Here is a 25,197-nt window from a genome sequence, read left to right on the forward strand (position 1 = left end):
GTCCACCACCCTCCTCCTGCCTGTTCTCGAGCTCCTCCTCTGCTCTAGGCCCCCGCTCATTGGCTACTTCTTTAGCTTCACTGGCTTGTCTCCCTACCAGTCGGCTAGTTCGCGGCCCATTCTTGGGCTGTTCTCCACGCCAGTTCTCCACCTCCACCGACTGCCCAGTTCTTGATCCGTTCTAGGGAGGTTCTCTAAGTCACTGCTCTGCTCACACCAATCAGCAGATCATTAGGAGGCCATTCTCACCACAGTGCTCTTTCCCACTGACAGTGAGCTAAATATTTCCTGTACTGGTATCTCCCGTGGAAGAGTAAACAGAAGAAATAACAACAGAAAATGCTGGAAAAACTCAGCAGGCCAGGCAACATCCATGGAGAGAAAATAGAGTCAACGTTTCGGGTTAGACCCTTTGTCAAGACTGAAAAAGCACAGGAAATGAAATAGATTGAAAGGCCAGGCTGGGAGAGAACAAAAGAGAAGTGAAGAGACATTAAGAGGTATTCAAGAGACGAGATGGTGATAGGACCAGTGGAGACAAAAGATGGCTCTAGATTAGGTGTGAAATGCGCTGGCAGAATAGGAAACAGCTGCCATGTGGGAGAGAAAAAAAGAGGGGGGGGGAAAGGGCCAAAACAAAGGTGTGGATAAAAAATAAGTGAAAATGTAATGGGGGCCGAGGTTATGATCTGAAATTGTTGAACTCGATATTGAGTCCAGAAGGCTGTAAAGTGCCTAATTGGAAGATGAGGTGCTGTTCCTCGAGCTTACGCTGAGCTTCCGTGGAACAATGCAAGAGCCCGAGTACAGTGAGGTCTGAGTGGGAATGGGGCGGTGAATTAAAATGACAGGCAACCGGAAGCTCGGGGTCATCCTTATGGACTGAACGGAGGTGTTCCGCAAAGCGGTCACCCAAGCTGCGTTTGGTCTCCCCAATAAACATATGAAGGTTTGGTTTAAAATCTTCTTGCTGGTATTGAGCTTCTGTGATATTGCTCTAACACGTAGGAGTGACACTCTGTCCCTCTCCCATTCCTTCCAAACCCTCTCCCACTCAAACCACACCTTAGATACCCCTTCTCACTGCTCCCAAACACCATAGCCCTGCTCCTATTTATTGAAAATTAAATAACGGTTCTGCTAACTAAAAAATAAATGCCTGAGTAAATATGTTAGTGTGAGGGATTCTCTCTGTTTCAAAGGTTTTTTTGGACCTTTCAAGAGCTGAAGTAAAATCCAAAATGCTGTGGTTGGTTCTTGTATATCTCATAGTGCGGTTGCATGTCTAAAAGGTGTGAGGCAATCACAGATGGAGCTGTGTTAAGTGGCCTGTTTTTGTTATGGGAGGTGTCAGAGATGCTGCCTTCGTTGTAATCCTATTCCTTCACAGTTAACAGCCATTGTAACAGAGAAAAGATTATAACCAAGGCTGTAAAGATGAATCAAACAGCCCTCAGTAAAGATGGGCATTAACATCTATCCCTCTCAACCTGTGTCCGTGTCAAGATGCTGAAATTAGCAAGTGGGGATAAATTTATTCCTTTTATCCTTCCTGTTCATTTCAAATATACAGAATGAGTGGAATATAAAGCTTGCTGTCAGGGAATGCCACACTACTACAGAGAAAGATCTCCTAGAGTAAATTTTTAAGACGGTTGTCTTCTGAATAAAGGTTATCATAGTAATACATTTTCCACTGCTCATTTTCCTATTTCCTGCTGTCAGCCTGCTCGATTGGCATAAATGATTGCCACCATCACAATATAATAAAAAAATGCTGTTCATCTGTGGGAAAAACAGGCCAATGCTCCTAACTATTGGACCCAAGCTCCAGATTTTGTTAATTTTATAAGAACATAAGACGTAGGAGCAGGAGATGGTCATTTGGCCCCTCGAGCCTGCTCCGCCATTCAATAAGATCATGGCTGATCTGATCTTGGCCTCAACTCCACTTCCCTGCCCGCTCCCCATAACCCTTGACTCCCTTACCTTTCAAAAATCTGTCTATCTCCACCTTAAATATATTCAATGACCCAGCCTCCACAGCTCTCTGGGGACGAGAATTCCACAGATTCACGACCCTCTGAGAGAAGAAATTCCTCATTTCCGATTTAAAAGGGTGCCCCCTTATTCTGAAATCTTGCCCCCTAGTTCTAGATTTACCCACGAGGGGAAACATTCTCTCTGCATCTACCCTGACAAGCCCCTTCAGAATCTTACATGTTTCAATAAGATCCCCTCTCATTCTTCTAAACTCCAATGAGTATAGGCGAAACCTGCTCAACCTTTCTTCATAAGACAACCCCTTCATCTCCGGAATCAACCTCGTGAACTTTCTCTGAACTGCCTCCAATGCAAGTATATCCTTCCTTAAATAAGGAGACCAAAACTGTACGCAGTACTCCAGGTGTGGTCTCAGCAACGCCCTGTATAGTTGTAACAGGACTTCCCTACATTTGTACTCCATTCACTTTGCAATAAAGGCAAACACTCCATTTGCCTTCCTAATTACTTGCTGTACCTGCATGCTAACTTTTTGTGATTCATGTACAAGGACCACTGGATCCCTCTGTACCTCAGCATTTTGTAATCTCTGCCCCTGGAAGCGGGAGAGGAAAGCCAGGCACTGCTGCAGGCCTGACAGGTCTCCAACAGTGGCAATGGTTGTCAGGAGCCACAAGGCCACCGGGTGCGGTCCAAAAACAGCAGCTAGAAATTCTGCAGCCCCGAAGATGGTGTCTGGTACCTGAAAGAAAAGGATACTAGGCTTTTTCCCACCTCCATCTTCTTGCTGGCCGCCTTTGCTCAGATCCTCCAATCTGAGCAGCGTGGGGCCTAATGACACCCACCCAATGGTCCGACAAGAAAGTGGGGTGAGAGCTGAGAGGGCCAGTTATACTCCCTACTGCCTCATTTGCAGTGTTATGCCTGATGTGGGCAGAACCACTATGCCTACCCCCCGCAGGTAATGGAAATCTCTGGGCAATGCAAAGGGAGCAGAGTCACAGTATTGTGGGTCTCCGCCTCTTTTTCCTCTGCATTCAATCAATTCAATTTTATTTGCCATATGTACTAGTACAATGGAATGCTTACTCCCCGTAGGGACACGTCAGCTATTCTTACAGCGCCGTGTTCAGAAAGTCAATTCTTTGGCATCCAGTGGCAGTGGGAGCACGATGTCCCTCAGCTGCTCCGTCCTCCTCGTCACCACAGCCTCCTCCTCACTGTTGCCGGCTCGGCTCCACGTGTGGTGGCCTGCTTCTCCCGCTCACCCTCTGGCCACCATTCCCGGCTCCCCTCCTCCAAGTCGGACTGCGAGTCGTCATGGCTGCTGCTGCTGCTCGATGCGCTGCGCTGCCTCCGCCCGACTCGCCGAACACATCCTCCGGTCGCCGCGGCCTCCACCTCACCGTCGCCGGCTCCACAGTCCGACGGCCCGGGCCTGCTTCTCCCGCTTCTGGTCCGGCCTCTGGCCGCCATGCTCGGCTCGTTCCCTGGACACAAAGGTGAAGAAAATGAGTTACAACACTGATCTCAGCAGGAGGGTCATCAGTAGACTGCTCTCATGCACCTCCTAGAAGTCAGTTTAGCTCAGCACTGGTATGATAAACAGGTACTGTAACGTAGTGGTTATGTTAGACCAGTAATCATGAGAACGTGAGTTCAAATCCCACCATTCCAGTTTTGGGGAATTTGAATTCAGTTTAAAAAATAAAACTGCAAATAAAAATCTGTTTTCTGTAAAAGTGACCATGAAGCTGTCGGATTGTTGTAAGAACCCAACTTGTTCATTAATGTCCTTTAGAGAAGGAAACCTGCCATCCTTATTCGGTCTGGGCGATATTTGACTCCAGTCGCACATCTCTTAACTGCCTTCTGAAGTAGCAAGCTACCCAGTGGTATAGGGATGGGTAATGAATGCTCGCCAAGCCAGCACCTCCCACATTCTGAGAATTAATTATACAAAATACACATTGAGGTCCGATGACATCATCGGGCCCCGAGTGTAATTTTAACTCGGGTCTGAGCAGGGAAGCCGCTGTGGTTTCCCCGCTGGGCTGAAGAGAGCCGGGACCTGCTGGGAAGACAAAGGCCACAATCTTGCCAGCCCCGGGGAGGCAGGTTTGGAGGCGGGACTGCCGGGAAAATGACAGAATCTGGGGGCGGGTGGCGGGTGCCCACCCCGTCTCCGTGCCATCTTCCCGGGAGGCGGGTAGCCGACCCGCCCCAGGTCCCGTCTCCTTGGAGGTGGGAAGGGGATTACAGCCACTTAACTGCCTGTTAGTTAACAGGCAGATAAGAGGATTATCCCCATTTTACCCACACAAGAGCGGGCTTCCCGAAGGCTGCGAACCACGCCAGGGTCAGTGAGGCGAGCACTGGGTCTGCGGGGGTCGGAGGGGTGCAAAAGTGCGCTGTGAAGGTAAGTGATAGGTGTAAGTGTGGAGAGGTGAGTATGTGAGGTAAGTGGAAAGTGATAGAAAAAGTTTATTTACCTTTGTTCCTTCCTGCGGGCTTCAATCATTGGGGATGCGGAGAGTCTCGCATCTCCGCGGCAGAGATGACAGATGGCTGCTGCATTCTCCAATGTAACAGCCATCTAATTTCTGCTAAAGAAAGGTTTGGTGAGTCTTGAATACAAGAACTCATCAAACTACAGAGAATGTCAGTGTTTGACAGCTTCACAGAGCTGCCAAACGATGACAATTTTTGACAGATGAAACATCACGCTGACGTTCTCTGTAACCGGCTTCCCCTTAATTGGCCTGCTAAGCCCCCTGGGCAGGCTTAACAAGGTCAATCAAGGGAAAATAGCGTGAGTTGGCCAGAAGTCGATGGAGGCGGGACTAAAACCCGACAAGTGGGAGTCCCGCCTCCAAAAGCTCCCCATTGGCAAAATCCAGCCCGAAGAGATCAAAGCAGGTACGTTTTTTCACTTTTCATTGTGGGGCCAGGAGCAGCAATGCTCCCCTTCCCTGGACTCTTTCCCCCTCCCCCTTTCCCTCCTGCAAGAAGCTTCCAGAACCTCCTTCCCCACCTGAGTGCCGGCGGGTTGCTATAGCTACCAAATTTTCCGGAGGCCAAACACCTTTTCTCACCCACTTCCTGCCTAGGGTTGCCAATTCTGGTTGGGCATATTCCTGGAGGCTTGATCACATGACGTGATCCCTGCAGCTTACCAATGTTATTGCACCTAAAGGTTGGGTCCCCTGTAGTTGAGCGTCAGCTGTGTCCCGCGGGTGCTCCGTGGCACTAAAACTTTGCCGGAAGCCACATTTCCGGCAGCAGGGCGACCAGCCACAAGGAAATTCCAGCATGGAATGAATGGGTGATTGCCTGAAACCGAAGATGGGCAGTGCCTCGAGCACCTGGGAGACAGCCAGGATGATGTGGGACAGGAATTGAGAGTCCATGCCATGGAGGAGCGAACTGCGCATGCAAAAAATAGTTTTCTCCCAGTTCACCATTAATTCCTTTTAACACATGTTTTAAAAAAATATTATTATTCCTCCCTAAGTTAAATATAATCAGAGTGAAATTGTAAATGACAGAGGACAGGTAGTTATTCACCCGATGGACTGGCTACCTACAGTGCACGGAGTTGTTTTTCTCCACCTTCCAGAAGTCCTAGACACTCCTGGCTCAGGTCTTTGCAATTCTCTCTCTCTCTCTTTTATCAAAATTCTGATTCTGACTCGGTCCTGCTGCCCTCCGCAGCAGATCTCAGCACCACCGTCGTAACTTCACCGGAAGTGCGACAAGCCACAGTTCCGGCAGCGAGGTGACCCATCTGATTGGCTGCAAGCGACAAGATCCGCCCATACAACAAACTTTTCTCCTGGGTTGCTGGCAGCAGAGACCAGCCGCCCATTCCAGGAGCCTCCCAATCCATCCGGGAGGGTTGGCAACCAATGTTCCTGCTAAATTTTTTTTTTGGGTGCACGGCCCCTTTAAGGGGCTGCGTGGCCCATTCAAATTATCGCGCACACGCGGGTTTTTCCATTATAAAGCCGTTGAGCGGCCTGTGCGGGACCTCCAGATCGCTGCGCAGCCGCGTAGCTTAACGGAAACACGTTGGCGACCCTATTCCCACCTGTTCAGAGGCATGTTAATGAGGCCCGGGAGTTAAGTAAGCCTTAATTTCTTCACCAGTGGGTGAGTTTCCAACTAACCACCACCTACTCACCCCAAATCCACTCGGAGTTAAAATCGGGGCCTCTGTCAGAAATGATTGGTCAGTTACAAGCATTCAGTTGCAGACTTGGTAATCATGTTCTGATTATGCTGGGAGTGAATAAGTGGCAACAATGACTTCAGATGCAGGTAGGAAAGTGAGAATCCACAAGAAATTTCATCTCTCGTTCACTGTCATCTTCTTGAGTATTCCACAAAGCCTATAGCAAAGCCCATAGATAGCATATTGTCCTTTCCAGTACTATGCATTTTAAATTTTATTTTTAAATGCATTGCCTTGTTGGGTTTAGTATCTAACCCTGGGAGGAATGCCAGTCTCTACTTATTACAATGAAAACCAGCTAAGTCAGAACATGCATGTATATCATCTAAACCAGGGCTGTTTTCCAAGCAGGATACCAACACAATGGGTATCCTATCAGGTTACTTTGGCACTCCAAAGAGGGCTTTTCTTCTTAATGATGAGAATTCTGTTTTTTTTTGAGTATTTATAGTAGTAGTTTAAATTGAAAGAACTTACCACTTCCCACCGGCCAGCGTTGTTTAGGGCTTTGGGAGGTCCACTTCGAACCATAAAAAAGACTTGCATTTCTATAGCGCCTTTCAAGACCTCAAGACGTCACAAAGCGTTTTACAATGAAATACTTTTGAAGTGTAGTCACTGTTGTAATGTAGGAAACGCGGCAGCCAATTTGCACACAGCAAGCTCCCACAAACAGCAATGTGATAATGACTAGATAATCTGTTTTAGTGACGTTGATTGAGGGATAAATATTGGCCCCAGGACACCAGGGATAACTGTTTCCTGTTGTTATACCAGGGATAACTCCCCTGCTCTTCTTCGAAATAGTGCCATGTGATTTTTTACGTCCACCTGAGAGGGCAGATGGGGCCTCGGTTTAACATCTCATCCGAAAGACGGCACCTCCGACAGTGCAGCACTTCCTCAGCACTGCATTGCAGCGTCAACCTAGATTTTTGTGCTCAAGTCTCTGGGGTGGGACTATGAACCCACAACCTTCTGACTCAGAGACGAGAGTGCTACCCACTGAGCCACGGCTGAGTATTATATTTATAAGAACACACTTGGGCCACTTTACTTTCTGATTTGACAGTTCTGCCATTAGATCAATGAGAATGACTATTTCCATTCCTGAATGCTGTCAGACATGAAAGATCTCATGCATGTGGCTCCCCCAATAGTTCACTGGTTTAGACAATGATTGTCTGAGCCACACAGACCAGGAAGAGCCCAGGTTTGATCCCTGGTTGGTGTTATTAGCTGATTTAAGCGGGGAGGCAGTAGGGATACTACGATTGGCCTCATTCTGCTTCTACTCGCTGTCCTGCGACCCCTGCTGGAAGCACATGTCTAGGACATCAGGTGATTCCAGTATTGGTTTGGTTGTGATCAAAACAAACAAAATCCACTGAATACTTTAGAGAATTATTTCATGAGTGATAGCTTTCGACCAGAATCCAAGAACAAAACAGAACTGAACCTTGGTGGCCAGATGTGAAGCTTAACAATATGTATTTTCCATTTTTCTTTCAGCACCTGAGATTCTGCGAGGTTGCACGTATGGGCCCGAGGTGGATATGTGGTCTGTTGGAGTCATAACTTACATCTTGTAAGTATGCTTCCGACAGGATTATGTAGTTATATGTGCCATGGTTATACTATTGCAAGGAACGTGGGCTCTAGCCACTAATACGCACTATGTTTTTGTCCAAATTGTGGATGCCAAAACAGAGATAACACAAAGCAAACCAACCTTAGGGCTTGGTTTTTATGCTGGCACTAATTTGAGCTGCTGGCATTATCATTTGTAGGCAGTTTCCCAGCTGAATTATTCTAAAGCTGATGAGGTACATGCATAAATTGTGGTAACCTGCTGATAAAACCTGTCTTAGCAAATGTGAAAATGAAATGACGCTTTTTAAAAGTCAGATGTATTTTTGCAAATTCCAGAAATTGTTCAGGCACTGTTTTTAAATTGCGTTAATACGTGGGTAGGCAACCAGTTTGTTGGCCCCCCTAACCAATATTGCTCTGAAACTGCCCACTCAAAGTGCATGAGAGTAGCTGGAGTGACTTTCATTCCCTCCTTGTGTTGAAATGCCTGGCCCAGGCTTTACTCAGCACACGCTGCATTGGCACAATGCAAAGTGGGAACTCTGCTTGTGGTGAATCGTGGGTACAATCTGTGTTCTAACACTCCATAAACTTGCCAACACGGCATTTACTGATACAAAAGCAAAACACGGCGGATGCTGGAAATCTGGAGGAAAAAAAACAGAAAATGCTGGAAACACTCAGCAGGTCAGGCAGCATCTGTGGAGAGAGAAACAGAGTTGAATGTTTCAGGTCGATGACCTTTCGTCAGAACTGGAAAAAGTTAGAGATATGATAACAACAACAACTTGTATTTATATAGCGCCTTTAACGTAGTAAAACTTCCCACGGCGCTGCACAGGAGTATTTTAAGACAACAAATTTGACATAAGGATAAATTAGGGCAGGTGACCAAAAGCTTGATCAAAGAGGTAGGTTTTAAGGAGCGTCTTAAAGGAGGAAAGAGAGGTAGTAAGGTGGACAGGTTTAGGCAGGGAATTCCAGAGCTTAGGGCCTCGGCAACAGAAGGCACGGCCACCGAAGGTTGAGCGATTATAATCAGGGATGCTCAAGAGGGCAGAATTAGAGGAGCACAGATATCTCGGGGGGGTTGTGGGGCTGAAGGAGATTAAAGAGATAGGAAGGGGCGAGGCCATGGAGGGATTTGAAAACAAGGATGAGAATTTTGAAATCGAGGCGCTGCTTAACCGGGAGCCAATGTAGGTCAGTGAGCACAGGGGGTGATGGGCGAACGGGACTTGGTGCGAGTTAGGACACGGGCAGCCGAGTTTTGGATGACCTCAAGTGTACGTAAGGTGGAATGTGGGAGGCCAGCCAGGAGTGTGTTGGAATAGTCAAGTCTAGAGGTAACAAAGGCATGGATGAGGGTTTCAGCAGCGGATGAGCTGAGGCAAGGGGCAGAGACGGGCGATGTTACGGAGGTGGAAGTAGGCGGTCTTAGTTATGCCGCGGATATGTGGTCAGAAGCTCATTTCAGGGTCAAATATGACACCAAGGTTGTGAACAGTGTGGTTCAGCCTCAGACAGGTGTTAGGGAGAGGGATGGAGTCAGTGGCCAGGGAACGGAGTTTGTGGCGGGGACCGAAAACAATGGCTTCGGTTTTCCCAATATTTAATTGGAGAAAATTTTTGCTCATCCAGAACTGTATGTCGGGCAAGCAGTCTGACCAAATAGGTTTTAATCCTTTTGTCATTTAATCTCTCCAGCCTTCCACCCTAGCACACACCTTCCCTTTTGATCTTTCCTCCCCTTCCCCCCTTTCCCTTCCTCTGCATTTGCTTAAAACCTGTTCTGACAAAAGGTCATCAACCTGAAACGTTAACTCTGTTTCTCTCTCCGCAGATGCTGCCTGACCTGCTGAGCATTTCCAGTTTTTATGCCACTTACTGCTCCCCATTTCTATATCTTTCTTATTAGAAATTCAGCAGTAATTTATTTTCATCCCAGTAACAAAGAGGATCAGTGAGATTAAATCGGGCGAAAGACTAACATTATTGTACATTTTTTTCCAATGGTAGAATAATTAAAACAGCGTTTATTTTACATACTCCCTACCAGATTAAACTATATGTCAGCTCTAGGCTTTACGATCCCACATCCTCAACACAGGTGCCATATAATTCAATGTAGAAGGAACAAATAAGGACACATTATAAAAAGGATGTTGCTTTTATATTGGCAATTTTAGTGCTTCAGAGTAGTTGTTGCTCTGTAATCCCGTGATAGTACCGAATCATGTTCTTAATCTCGTCATTATGACAGCTACATGAACCTGCACCTGTTGAAAAGAAACTGATGTGCCATTCCAAGGGTCTGCTGTGCTGTGTGAGGTTAAAATAATCACATAAAAGTGGACAATTCTGACCTCACAGATTTGGATGTAGCTCCAAATGCTTGGCTTACACAACTGCATCTCAGTAAAGTAGTTGATGCAGGATATCTTAATGTTTCTGGAATCATACAGATCAGTTCTTTAATTAACTGGATTTCTTTTTTCCTTCCAAGAATTTTCTCCTGCACTGTATCTCGCAAATGTTTCATATAGCAGAGTAATATAGTAACCTCTTCAGCAATGGCTTCTCTTCCTGTCTCCACACCGATGCCTCTGGAGACCCTCAAGGATCTATCCTTGGACCCTTCTTCTTCCTCATATACATGCTACCTTTTGGTAACATTATACAAAGACTTGGGGGGCAAAATTGGGTCGCACCCCCTTTGGGGCGCGAACTTTGCTGGGGCGCTACTTTAGTTAACGCCCCCACGCCCGAAATTCACTGGTAGCGCCCCAAGAAGCTCCTCGCCTTCCTCTTGGGCGCTGCGAGTGAATATTAAAGGGGAGGGTCCTAGCGCAGCGCAACCCGAGGCCCAGCTGAGCCACCAGGGAACGGAGTGCCGGCAAAAGAGCCCGGCACGCAAGAGGAGTGCCGGGGTCACGGAGCGCAGCCGGCACCCCGCGGGGGGGGCTTCACAGGAGGCCGGGGTCAGCAACGGGGGCAGGCGCTGGCAGACGGCCAGCAACAAAAAGGGCCACCCGGCACCACCCCTTGGAGGGCACGTACACAGATCCCTGAAGATAGCAGGACAGGTAGATACGGTGGTTAAGAAGGCATATGGGATACTTTCTTTGATTAGCTGAGGCATAAAATATAAGAGCAGGGAGGTTATGCTGGAACTGTATAAAGCACTAGTTAGGCCACAGCTAGAGTACTGTGTACAGTTCTGGTCACCACATTACAGGAAAGATGTGATTGCACTAGAGGAGATTTACAAGAATGTTGCCAGGACTGGGGAATTTTAGCTATGAGAAAAGATTGAATAGGTTGGGGTTGTTTTCTTTGGAACAGAAGAGGCTGAGGGGAGACTTAATTGAGGTGTATAAATGATGAAGGGCCTAGATAGAGTGGATAGGAAGGACCTCTTTCCCTTAGGTCAATAAGCAGGGGGCATGAATTTAAAGTAATTGGTAGAAGGATTAGAGGGGAGTTGAGGAGAACTTTTTTCACCCAGAGGGTGGTGGGGGTCTGGAACTCACTGCCTGAAAGGGTGGTAGAGGCAGAAACCCTCATCGCATTTAAAAAGTACTTGGAAGTGCCGTAACCTGCAAGGCTATGGACCAAGAGCTGGACAGTGGGGTTAGGCTGGTTAGCTCTTTTTCAGTCGGCAGACATGATGGGTCAAATGGCCTCCTTCTGTGCCGTAAATTTCTATGATTCTATGAACCTATCATTGTGTCTTCAGATGACGTTGCCGAGGGGCAGCAGGTAGATGAGAAATAGAAAGTGAGACGTCCATCACAAGAGCACCTACTTCCACCTCCATAACATTGCCTGCTTCCGCCCCTGCCTTAGACCATCTGCTGCTAAAATTCATTCCATGATATTGAGCATTAATGTGCTCCATCAAAAACATTAAAAGAATTAATTTACTGCAGGTTTATTTCAGAGTGTAAATAAGCCAAAAATAGGGGTAGATGCGTCTTGCCTCCACCCCTTCCATTCTGACATCACAGAAAGAGGCAGGACTGGCAAGATCATCCACTGGAGTTTGAGTATCCACACCCACTCCCTCCCGAGTTGGCGTCTGTTCTGCTGAAGTGAAGGTGATGGCTGCGTGAGGCACTTGTGATGACAGTGGTCCACTTTGCTACTCCAATTAACATTCCCATAGGTCAGCATTGCAGCATGCCTGCAAAGAGGTAGCGTCAAGTTTCAGGCCACAGCTGATCATCAGTGTCGCTGAATGTGCCAACCCAGTGCTGCATGGTCTCTATAGGTGTCCACGCAGCAGATGGCACACCTGCATCTCTGCCAACCCAGACCCTAAAGACAGATCCCCGCAGTCATTGCCAGGTAGGTGTGGCCAGGGCTTACAATAATGGTTGCTACTATGGCAGGTGCAGCAAGTCAGGCTACGCTGGCTCTTGATCGCCGTGCAGTGCCACTGCAATTAGACATGCTGTGATTCGGGTGCTTCTTAGAAAGCATCCAACATTATGGTTAGTCGAGCATTCACATTTCCTAAGTGGTTCCACCGGGCGTGCTGTGAAAATTGATGGACAGAAAATCGTGCGCAGCTTGTGTCCAAATCTGCTTCTGCTCTGCCAAGTTCTTACATCCAGGCACAGAAGAGGAAGATCTCTCCTATAGTGTGTAGCCTTATTTGCTGCTTGAGTACTGGTTTGTGAGCAACAGCAAATCACCTACCACAACAAATCACTTGCCCTAATTATTACATTTGCACTTGGATTTCTCTCTGTTAAAATATTCACTGTTGGTTATATTGTGTTATCTTTCCTAGACTGTGTGGGTTTGAACCATTCTTTGATGCAAGGGGTGACCAGTACATGTACAGCAGGATCTTGAACTGTGACTATGAGTTTGTCTCCCCCTGGTGGGATGATGTGTCTCTAAATGCAAAAGATCTGGTAAGTATTGCAGGAGTCTGAGAAAGCGCCTTTAAAGCTCATGCGCTGCGTGTCTCTAAAATGATAAGCTGGTGGCTCATGTTTATAATATACAGTAATAACACAGAGTGGTTTTAGAGGTGCTGAGCACCATGAGTGGACTTGGAGTGATTACTAGTCATGAGAAGCCCCTAACTTTTGTTTTGCTGATATATTGTACAATCCAGAACATGTCACCTAGGATTTAACACCATCTGATGGCACAGCACCTTTTTTCCTCCCATTTTGTTTGCCTTCCTCACCTATTTAACATGGTCTGGGACAAAGATCATTTTAACATTCAAATTTTCTTTTTCAAAACCTGAAAGGTTTTCTATTGTGCTGTTTTCTTCTTCAGTCATGAGGGGTAAAAAAATGTTTCTTCTGTTGCTGTAATCTAATTAATTGCTTACCCAAAGGGAGAGGAATAATTACAATAATCTGCCAGGCCGAATAATGCGGATGAAAAATTCAGAGTGGATAGTGATCGAGAACAGGAATACTCGCAGGTTTTTTCCCCTCCTTAGCCCAGGACCCGTGAGGCTAATTACAGTGGCCAACAGCCAAGATCAACTAACTCAGCACAAACTAGGAATTAATTTGGGGATCTTCTAGTCTGTATGGCCTAGTACTGCATCAGAAGAGCAGGCAACATATATATTTTTACAGTAATAAATACTTTTATAATTTTTTGAATTTAGAGGTAATCAACTTGATTTCCATGACCGTTGTATGTGGAGTCTATGAAAATTGGCAGGAAACTCAGTTGAAAGAAAAATAGCAATCTGTTATGTGACAGGGGAGTCTTGTGATAAAAGTATTCCCGTGTAACATTGGATGTAATGTAACATGACCGGAAGGGACATTGATGCAAGAATACTATTTTCATCAAAATACTGAAATCTTTACCGCACTGTTAAAGCAGCTATTACCAGATCTGGATGAGGAGAACACCTTTGTGTAAAGATCTTGTAAAGACATTTGGAGTGGTTATTGTAAGTTGGTTTCACTGCATGTAACGCACTAGGGCCAAGAGTTTCCGCTTTGGGTGCAGTCGGCGATCCGGGCACAAAATGCGTTCAAAATTGCGTTCGTTTTGCAAAGTGAATTTTTTGCTCGTTTCCGCTCAAACTCATTTGCATATCACCAAAAGTAAAATCTTCCGTGAACCAGCAAAATCGGGCAGCGTTTTAGAACTTTTTTTTTTTAATTTGCATTAAAAAATATTCCTTGATATATTTAAGCGCGGTAACCTGGTGCAGTTTTATTAATACAGCTGAAAATGGGTTTATCACAAAAAGGAAGCATTTTTAATCTAGTCCACCACCTGTGCATAACCCGATTTTCAATAACTGAAAATGACTTTAAAAAACTATACAGAACCATTTATTAGTTGTAGTCAGTCTCTTAGTAAATTTAAACTCTTGTAAAATGTGCCTATTAGAGTCCTTGGGGGCGATTTTCTGACTTTGGAGGAGGCGGGAAAGGCGAGAAAATCAGAATCGAAGAGGTCAGGTTCGGAACCTGCCTCCAAGCCGCCTCCGCGGGATTTTGCCAGTGCCGGTTTTAGAGGTCGGGAAACGCTCCCGCCTCCAGCTGGCCATTGCGCTATTAAAGATCCTTAAATGCTCGTTAAGGGCCTCTCTAAGCCTATTTTGAGAGGCCCTCGTGATTTTTCCAGCTTTTCGGCGTGATCCACACACCTCCTAAACCACGCCAGGTAAACCTGGCGGGTTGACTCCTGGGTGGCCTCCTCACTGCTGCAGGTCTAACAAGACATCGTTTATTGCAGCAAGGATTACTTGCAAGTGCCAGACCTTGACTTTAAAAGGTCTCTGAGCACTTTTAGAAGGCCTTCTGAAGTCGGAGGTGCTGCAGCTTGACTCCATCAACTGCGGGACCTCCTTGGAAGACCCTCTCCCCGCTTGCAATGAGCACTTCCCCAAAGGCGGCCTCTACAAGCAGCATGGGAATCATTCGTTTTCTTTCTGCATGGACCTCAGATTCGGATGAGGAGGAGGAGGAGGATCTGAACATAAGAAATAGGAGCAGGAATAGGCCACTTGGCCCCTCGAGCCTGCTCTGCCATTCAAAAGGATCATGGCTGATCTTGGGCTCAAAGCCACTTCCCTGCCCGCTCCCCATAACCCTTCACTCCCTTATCTTGCAAAAATTTGTCTATCTCCACCTCAACTGTATTTAATGACCCAGCCTCCACAGCTCTCTGGGGTAGAGAATTCCACAGATTTACAACCCTCTGAGAGAAGAAATTCCTCCTAGTCTCAGTTCTAAAAGGGCGACCCTTTATTCTAAAACTGTGCCCCCGCATTCTAGATTTCACCACGAGGGGAAAAATCCTCTCTGCATCTACCTTGTCATGCCCCCTCAGTGTCTATGTTTCAATAAGATCACCTCTCATTCTTCTAAATTCCAATGAGTATAGGCCCAGCCTGCTCAACCTTTCTTCATAAGTCAACCCCCTCATCTCTGGAATTAACCTAATGAATCGTCTCTGAACTGCCTCCAATGTAAGTATAGTCTTCCTTAAATAAAGAGACCAAAACTGTACTCAAGGTGTGGTCTCACCAATACCTTGTACAATTGTAGCAGGACTTCCCTGCTTTTATACTCAAACTCCTTTGAAATAAAGGCCAACATTCCATTTGCCTTTTGGATTACTTGCTGTACCTGCATGCTAACTTTTTGTGTTTCATGCACAAGGACCCCCAGGTCCCTCTGAACTGTGGCATTTTGTAATCTCTCTCCATTTAAGTAATAATTTGCTTTTTTTATTTTTCCTGCCAAAGTGTATAACCTCGCACTTTCCCACATTATACTCCATCTGCCAAATGTTTGTCCACTCACTTAGCCTGTCTATATCTCTTTGCAGGTTCTTTGAGTCCTCTGCACAACTTGCTTTCCCACCCATCTTTGTATCATCTGCAAACTTGGCTACATTACACTCGGTCCCTTTATCCAAGTCATTAATGTAGATTGTAAATAGTTGAGGCTCCAGCACCGATCCCTGTGGCACCCCACTAGTTACCGTTTGCCAACCGGAAAATGACTCATTTATCCCGACTCTCTGCTTTCTGTTATTTAGCCAATTCTCTATCCATGCTAATATATTACCCCCAACTCCGTGAGCTCTTATCTTATGCAGTAACCTTTTATGTGGCACCTTATTGAATGCCTTCTGGAAATCCAAATACACCACATCCACTGGTTCATCCTTATCCACCCTGCTCGTTACCTCCTCAAAGAACTCCAGCAAGTTTGTTAAACATGATTTCCCTTTCATAAAACCATGCTGACTCTGCTTGACTGCATTATGATTTTCCAAATGCCCTGCTACTGCTTCCTTAATGAAGGACTCCAGCATTTTCCCAACGACAGATGTTAGGCTAACTGGTTTCCTGCTTTCTGTCTCCCTCCTTTCTTAAATAGGGGTGTTACATTTGCAGTTTTCCAATCCGCTGGGACCTCTCCAGAGTCCAGGGAATTTTGGTATATTGCAACCAATGCATCCACTATCTCTGCAGCCACTTCTTTTAAGACCCTGGGATACAGGGGACTTGTCATCTTTTAGTCCCATTATTTTACCAAGTATTATTTCCTTAGTGATAGTGATTGTCTTTAGGTCCCCCCTCCCTGTGGCCCCTTGATTATCCATTATTGGGATGTTGTTAGTGTTTTCTACCATGAAGACAGACACAAAATATTTGTTCAGAGTCTCTGCCATTTCCCCGTTCCCCGTTCTTAATTCCCCAGTCTCATCCTCTAAGGGACCAACGTTTACTTTAGCTACCCTCTTCCTTTTTATATACCTGTAGAAGCTGGAGGAGAAGGAGCGCCGGTGTATCGACCAGCAGCAGCACGCGAGCACATGGTTGCCCGGGATGAACTTATCATGGCCAGATTTGCATAGGTTGCCCAAGTTGGCACGTGTCCTTGGCTCCATCCTAGGACATCATTGACAATGGACATGACACTCTGGCCTCCTTTCACTCAGGCCACCAACCTGACAACGCAAGTGTGGCGGTGCCCGCAATCTGAGGCTGCCTAAGGTGAAAGAACAGATGGCATAACGCCAACATTTTGGCTTCAAATCATTTTAATGCTTTCCAACAGGGATGGCATTTCGTCAATACACAGAAACAGTCTCCCAATCTGCACACAGATCTGAAGGTTATATCCCTCGCCAGCTGTACCCACACAGCCTTGGTTTCTTTGGCAGGCCTCTTCCTCCGAGATGAGTGGAAGAGCACCTCTATGCTAGCTGTCACCCCCTCAAACAACATTTGCAGCACCTCATCCGAGAGCCTCGGGTAGGCCCTTACCTTGTAATTGGACATAGTGGGCTGGATTTTGCCACTGGGGGTGGGTCAGGTGGTCGGCAGTTCCCGCTCCCGCCTCCGATGTCAGGCGGGATAATTTAGCGATTTTGCCCTAATTGGGCACTTGATTTCCAGCGTGTGCAAACCCCTGGCCCAATGAGTCTTTTGGTCCTGAAACTCGTGTCTGTTGACGTCATTTATGCAGCTGCATTTAAGGGCTGCAAGCAGCCTTGGTTCATTTTCTGCCTTATAACTTTTATGTGCGATTCTTCTAAGGAATTTGTGCTGCTGAGATGTCAACTTGAAGGCCCAAGGCCGCACCCCGCTTTGATGAGGACTCCCTCCAAGCTCTGGTGGAGGGAGCCAGAGCTCAGAAAGAGGTGTTGTTTCCTTCCTCTGGGAGGAAAAAACCTCCTTAGCAGACCAAAGCTGTGTGGCTGCAAGTGGCATAGGAGGTCAGTGCAAGATCAATGTGCAGCAGAACCTGGCTGCAGTGCAGAAAGAGGTTTAATACCTTCTCCGCACAGGAAAAGTGAGCATGACATCACCATGACCCTCAATCTGCTCCCCATCGCCTCTCAGGACCAGCACTCTGCATTGTCAACCTCCTCCTCCACATCCCACTTGACCCTTACATCCCTTGCACCCTTAACCATTCCCTCTCTCTCTATGTACACATTCACTTAACTATTCGACTATGCTGCCCTCACACTCCCTATCACTGTGATACTATGACAACAACTTACAATACACAGGGAGGGCCCTTGGTCTTGGGACCTCACTCCATCTTTGTGTCCTTCGAAGCATCTATGCTATGGATTCTCTACACTCACTCCATCATTCTCACTCAAACTCCACTTGTGTCCCTCATTGCAGGAAAAGAGAGCCCACAATAAGAGGGAAAGGGCGAAGACAGGAGGAGGACCACTCTCAATAGCCCAGCTCACCAGCGCTGAGGAGGTGCAAGTGGGGGGAGAACAGACGGGCATATCAGAGCAAGCTGGTGACAGACTAGTTTTGCATCTCTCTCATTTACATTGCATGAGTGATTGATATTGATTCTGATGCTCTAACAGATTGACTTATGATCATCTGCACAATTCCATGTGCATGCAACGTTTATATCACATGTCTAACTCTTTCCTTTACTCCCCCACAGGACCATCGACAGCCCCCCTCCCCACTGTCCAGGAGGAACAGCCTGAGCCAGAAGACTCCTCAGAGGAAGCTGCAACCTCTGAGGGCACAGCGACACCAGAATTAAGCGCACCCAGCACCAGTGCAGACACTCGCACCTCGGTGGGACCTTCGGGACATAGAGTAGTGTTGTCACCTGGTGTATCACAGCTCACAAGTGAGCATCAGCAGATGGTGGAGACAGGGACAGCAGTGGAGCGTCCTCGTCGGAGGCCGCTCTCAGCTCAGGCTCAGCTGCATGTCGACCCTGTGCCTCCGGGTCTATCCAGAAGGAGAGCGGTGATGGAACTCCAGGAACAGATGCAGGAGTCTCTGGCAGGTTTTGTCTCCAGGGTCACTATGAGTGTGGAGAGGGTGGAGGAGTCCATCGATAACATGAGCAGAGCCTCTGTGTAGGCATTAGCGCATTGACGTAATAAAACTCACTACGCACTTGGTTCGAGTATAAAGCAAGGCTTTAATCAACTTGTTTCAGAACATGGAGGTCTAGTTGTCCTTCACTAGTTCCTGTCTTACAAAATGTCCCTGAGCAAGCTGGGCCCACGCCCGAGTATTTATACTCCTTGGACGGCGCCACCAGCTGGCCGGCCAGTGTTATTTCATGAGTCGTTTCTTCATGATGATGAGATTTATAACACGCATCACCACGGAAAGGATGGCTACCTCTGTGGTAAGAATGGCTACAGTAGAGGAGAGGATGGCTACGGTAGAGGAGATGATGGCTACGGCCATGGAGGCGCTAAGTCGCCAGGGTCTTGAAAACATGGTCATTGGTCAGAATAGAATGACATCTCTGGAGGAGCAATGGGCAGCTACTGAGCAGAGAAACCAGAGCTTCATGCAAGTCCTCTGGAGTAGGACTGCCTGTGCAGAAACGGGTCCTCATGGCCCCCCTGAAGTGCAGCAAGGTGCCGTCAAGCCACTTGCTAGCTCTGAAGTGGGGCTGACCCATGAGAGGGATGTTGGTGGCAGACAAGAAGGAAGTGGGGGCTCCTCTCCAAGCGCTCACACTCCCATGCCACTGTGAAGCCCTCGGTCAGAGCACCACCAGAGTCCTCATCCAACTGAGATGGGCGTCTCAGCCCCTGCACAGCTGCAGGAGCAGCAGACTGTTGGCGAGCCCTCACAGGCTCGCAACCCCAGAGGACGCCCGCCAAAGGTGTCGAGGCAGGAGCAGCATAAAAGTGAGCAAGGGGCCTCCACATCTGCTGAAGCCACAGGGGAAGCACCACGTAGGAGCATGCGTAAGAGGAAGATAAAGCACAAGTAGTCACAAGGGTGTTCTGTTGTATTTAATTGTGAAATGCGATCCTTTACTGAATGTTATAAAATGAAGTAATGGCAAACTGTTGAAGTTGTGGGCTGTGTCATTTCGCAAATGGGACTGCCACATTGAGGGCTCAGGGCGACTTGGATTTGTCAGTATGGTGGTCAGAGTGATAGAAAGCCGCAGATCCTTGTCCATTGTCGATGGTGTGGTAAGAAGGTGCGAGCCAAATGTGTTTGATTGGGCAGCCTAAGCAAATCTGGCCAAGATGAGTGCATCCCTTGCATCCCGGGCAGCAACGTTCTCGCGTGTTGCTGCTGCTGGTTGATGCGCCTCCGCAAAGTCTTCGTTCTCGCTCTCCTCCTCATCCTCCTCCTCCTCCTCATCTGAGGAGGCTATGTGCTGAGCCACTTGTCCCTCAGGCAACTGCAAGCCAAGATGCTGTGCCATGTTGTGAAGTGCACAGCAGACCACGACGATTCTGGAGACCCTGGTTGCTGAGTATTGCAGGGCTCCACCTGATCTATCAAGGCATCTGAACCGCATCTTCAGCAAGCCAATGGTTCGCTCGATAATGGATCTGGTCGATATGTGGCTGGAGTTGTCACGCTCCTCAGCTTCGTTGGATGGCCTCCTGAATGGCGTCATTAGCCACGTCTTCAGGGGATAACCCTTGTCTCCAAGTAGCCATCCGCAAAGTTGGTTTGGCGGACTGAAGAACAGAAGCACACTAGACTGCCGCAGGATGAACGAGTCATAGCAACTGCCAGGGTACTTGGTGCAAATATGCAAAATTTCCTTATTGTGGTTACACACCAGCTGCATGTTGAGGGAGTGGAAGCCCTTGCAGTTGACAAAAAGAGCTGGATTGTGATGGGGTGCCTTAAGGGCCACATGTGTGCAGTCTACGACGCCCTGCACCCTTGGCAAGTCTGCCATATTAGCAAATCCAACCGCACACGCGGTTATACTTGCTTGATCCTTGGAGAAGTTGATGTAATTGTGCGCCTTTGCAAAGAGGGCATCGGTTACCTGCATGATGTGAGTGTGTGCTGCCACCTGGGAGATGACGCTGATGTCTGCTGTTGATCCCTGGAATGAGCCTGAAGCAAAAAAGTTGAGTGCGGTGGTGACTTTTACAGCCACTGGTAAGGGGTGTCCAGCTTTGCAGGGCTCCAGATCTTGCTGCAGCATTGCGCAGATGTCACCCACTACCTCTCGCGAAAGTCTCAGCCTCCTTTGGCACTGCTGCTCAGTCATGTTGAGGTAGCTCATCCTCTGTCTGTAAACCCTGTTTTGGGGGTATCTCCTGCGGCGACGTCCTTCCCTGCGCTGGCGCTTTCTGGCCTGTGCAGCTTCAGGTGGGTGAGCAACAGGTTGGCGCTCCTGTTGTTGCTGCTGCTGTTGTTCCGGGTTCTTTTGCTGCCGCGGCTGGTCTTCATCTGAATCTGAGGTCCAGGAGGAAAGGAAATAAATGGTTCCCATGCTGCTGGTATATACCTCAGTTGAGGAAGCGCTCAGTCAAGATGGGGAGAGGGTTTTCCCAGGAGGTCACAGTAGAGATGGATCTCAGCTTCAACACTTCCAAAATCAGTAGACCTGCAAAAAGTTCTCCAAGACCTGAGAAAAGAAAGTTCTGCCATCTCCAAATGATCATTGTGGAAAACTCCGTTTTTATGGTGGAGCTGCAGCTGTTAGGAAGCCAACCACTTGTGAACCCGACAGGATTAGCTGGCGTGTTCCAGGGGAGACATGCAGCATGCTGGAAATGTGGTAAACTCTGAAAGGCCTCTCAAAATGGGATTATAGAGGTACTTAAGTGGTAGTTAAGTGCCTTAAGGGCCTATCCCGCTGCTTGGAGGCGGGACCGAAACAGAGTCTGCAAGTCTGCATTTGGGAAAGTTGCGCAGAGGTGGGTTGAAGGCGGGATCGGAGCCCGCCGCCATTTTTTGCAACTTTCCCACCTGACCCGCCTTCAAACCCGCTTCCTCGGGGCTGGCAAAATCCAGCCCAGTGGTTTCTAAAAAGATGTTGGAGGTGGTGCAGGAGACGCAGAAATGCTGTGGAATGAGCCAAGGGAGCAAGAAGCCATAAAATCAGACTGGAAAAGTGCTGTCAACAGAGAGTCCTAAAACACTAATTGAGCAAGGGCATCCCACACCTCTGAAGTCAAGTGGCCAATCATGGGAAAATCGCAAATTTTTGAAACCTATCAGTGGAGACAAGTTTCAAACCCCCCCAAACTGAAACCCGCCTCCATCTCACCTCCAGTGGGAAAATCGCCCCCCTTGCCTCTTAAAAAAAAACTTAATTTTAAGAGCATCCTCGAAGGCTCGCAAATGGGCACAATTAGCGGAAACGCGCCATGGTGAATATTTCAAGCTGGGGGCGTGGCCAGTTTTGTGAGTGGGGACTGCTTCCAGCGCGATGTTTTAAAAACTAGCACAAAAGATCGCGGAAACTCATGTTGCGCTGGACGTAATTTGCTCTTGAAATTCCGCAATCTTTTGCGCTGGTTTGGCCGATTTTGGGCGAATTGCGCTAGAGAGAGTGTATAAATTCATCTCGTGCGGTAGCGCAGAATGGGTGATAGCGAAATGGCTTCAATGCAAAACAAAATCGAGCTGAGTGCAAAACAGCCTGCCGATTCTCTTATCGCCGAATTTGCAAACATAGAAACATAGAAGATAGGAGCAGGAGTAGGCCATTCGGCCCCTCGAGCCTGCTCCGCCATTCAACGAGACCATGGCTGATCATCCAAATTCAGTACCCTGTCCCTGCCTTCTCCCCATATCCCTTGATCCCTTTAGCCTTAAGAAATAAATCTAACTCCTTCTTGAATATATTTAATGAATTGGCCTCCACTGCCTTCTGTGGTAGAGAATTCCACAGGTTCACCACTCTCTGGGTGAAGAAATTCCTCCTCATCTCTGTCCTAAATGGCTTACCCCTTATCCTTAGACCCCTGGTTCTGCACTCCCCGGCCATCGGGAACATCCTTCCTGCATCTAGTCTGTCTAGTCCTGTTAGAATTTTATAAGTTTCAATGAGATCCCCTCTCATTCTTCTAAACTCCAGCGAGTATAAGCCCAATTGACCCAATCTCTCCTCATACGTCATTCCTGCCATCCCAGGTATCAGTCTGGTGAATCTTCACTGCACTCCCTCCATGGCAAGAACATCCTTCCTCAGATAAGGCGACCAAAACTGCACACAATACTCAAGGTGTGGTCTCACCAAGGCCCTGTACAACTGCAACAAGACATCCTTGTTCCTGTACTCGAACCCTCTCGCTACGAAGGCCAACATACCATTTGCCTTCTTAACCGTCTGCTGCACCTGCATGCTTACCTTCAGCGACTGGTGCACAAGGACACCCAGGTCTCGTTGCACTTCCCCTTCTCCCAATCTATTGCCGTTCAGATAATAATCTGCCTTCCTGTTTTTGCCACCAAGACTGCTGAAGACAAATTTACAGACCGCCATTTCTGACTTGTAAGATCTCAGTGGTGTCTATACCAACAAATTGCTATGTCCTGCTTATTGTAAGAACATTGAAGCTCATCGTTCTAATTCCTTGAATCGCCTATCATACCATCCAACTCCATTTTGAGCCTCTCTGAATTTTTCGTCTGCATTATTTGGCCTGGCCGATTATTCTAATTATTCCTCACCCTTTGGGTAAACAATTACTTAGGTTACAGCAACAGAAGAAAAAAAATTGTAGCCCTCATGACTGAAGAAGAAAACAGCACAATAGAAAACATTTCAGGTTTTGAAAAAGAAAATTTGAATGTTAAATGGTCTTTGTCCCAGACCATGTTAAATGGGTTATAATGCTTTGAATCAGACCCAGTGAAGATTCAACCTAGTGCTACCTCTGAGTTGTTGGGTCTTTACTTACAGGTCAGAAAACTGATAGTGCAAGATCCACAGAAACGGCTAACTGTTCATCAGGCCCTGCAACACCCCTGGGTGACTGGGAAGGCAGCCAATATTGCTCACATGGACAATGCTCAGAAGAAAATGCAAGAATTTAATGCAAGACGCAAGCTTAAAGTAAGTAAATAAACAATAAGCAAGAAGGTGTGCAACAAATTAGACTTTAAAAAAGGTTGGGTTTGCACACATCCAGCCTGGACTAAATTTCTGCCTTAAAAGTTTTGCCCCCTCTCCCCACACACACACACACATAAACAGTGAGAATTAGTTCTAATTGGAAAATTACATTCCCATTCTTGTTTGAAGTGCTAGATCAGTGCTGCATCAATATATGCTTAGGAGCTTTACTGAGTGTCATTTGAGGAGCATTCACATACAGGAAACTCTCTTTACCGGCACCTAAATAACCAGAAATCTCTGTTAACCAGCAAAATTCAGGAGTAGGTTCAGGTAAGTGTTGTGTCCGTGTGTTGATAGAGACACTGAAGACAGGAGTTGGTTTCACAGGTGTTTACTAAACAAAGTCTGGAGGGGAACTAACTGATACAACACAATATACAGGCTTATATAGCCCGAGTGGCCATTACCGGCATTACAGTACACCTGGGGCTCTTAAAGGCACATACACTACAGTAAGTTTTACTTCATATTAGTGGCTGTGTAACCGGAGTTCCTGGATCTGTGGCCGTGTAACCAGGGTTCCTGGATCTGTGGCTGTGTAACCGGGGTTCCTGCACCTGTTGCCATGCAACAGGGACGCCTGGATCTGTGGCTGTGTACGGGGCTCTCGTACCTTAGTAAGTATACCTCTCTATAATCCGGACTTTTGGATCAACCGGCACCACGTAGGTCCCGTCGGTGCCGGATAAAAAAAGAGTTTCCTGTACCATCTTTAGAATCGCAATGAAGCGGATGCCACTTTGCCACAATGCTAAAGATGGTGTGTAAACAGGGTTAATGTCAGATTGAATTGTTCTGCAGACCTGAAAGTTGAATCCACAGTAGTAAAAACAGAAAATGCTGGAGACACCCAGCAGGTCAGGCAGCATCTGTGGAGAGAGAAACAGAGTTAACGTTTCAGCTCGATGACCATCTGCCTGACCTGCTGAGTATTCCCAGCATTTTCTGTTTTTATTTCAGATCTCCAGCATCCACAGTATTTTGCTTTTGTAGTTGAATCTGCAGTACCTGGTGGTTAGAGATCTGAACTGCTGATTATAGACCATAGTGGCAACATTGGCCCGTAATTTCCGATAGGAGGCTTCCTGCGTGCAGATGCCTCCTATCGGGAAAATATCTACGCCCTTACCTGAGGGCTCCCGAGGTCCGGACACTTCCGATCCTGGGCCTCTCCACGACGAAATGCGCAGGGCCCACGTATCCCAGGGGCGCATGTGGTTCACAAGCGTCCTTGGGATCACATGGGCCAGGCGAGCCAATGGGAGAAGGGAATCCCCCTTCATACTTTTGACAAATAGACCTGTCAAATATATGAATGGAGATCACTGAAAAAAGACATCAAAACATTAAATAAATTATTTAAAAAACTTCACATTTTTTAAATGAGCTAAAATTACATTAAATTAAATATTTTAAATAAAAATGTAAATAATTAAAGTTTTTCATGGGGCTAAAAATAAACGTACCTTTTTAAAAGTATATATTTAAATTATAAATGAG

At 47.1% G+C, this 25,197-nt stretch overlaps 1 protein-coding gene across 1 annotated transcript in view; it reads left to right on the forward strand.

The window, feature by feature from the left end:
* The window catches only part of LOC147108067 (calcium/calmodulin-dependent protein kinase type IV-like), a 159,623-nt gene that overhangs the window by 129,274 nt on the left and 5,152 nt on the right, over nt 1-25,197 (forward strand). The window contains exons 9-11 of the mRNA XM_086004525.1: nt 7,751-7,826; nt 12,630-12,756; nt 23,482-23,634. Coding sequence (XP_085860651.1) covers nt 7,751-7,826; nt 12,630-12,756; nt 23,482-23,634 — 356 coding nt within the window. The remainder of the gene's footprint in view (nt 1-7,750; nt 7,827-12,629; nt 12,757-23,481; nt 23,635-25,197) is intronic.

This window comes from Somniosus microcephalus, chromosome 13 (genome assembly GCF_052327205.1).
Source record: "Somniosus microcephalus isolate GS21.2 chromosome 13, FLI_Smic_1.0, whole genome shotgun sequence".
Taxonomy (NCBI): Eukaryota; Metazoa; Chordata; class Chondrichthyes; order Squaliformes; family Somniosidae; genus Somniosus; species Somniosus microcephalus.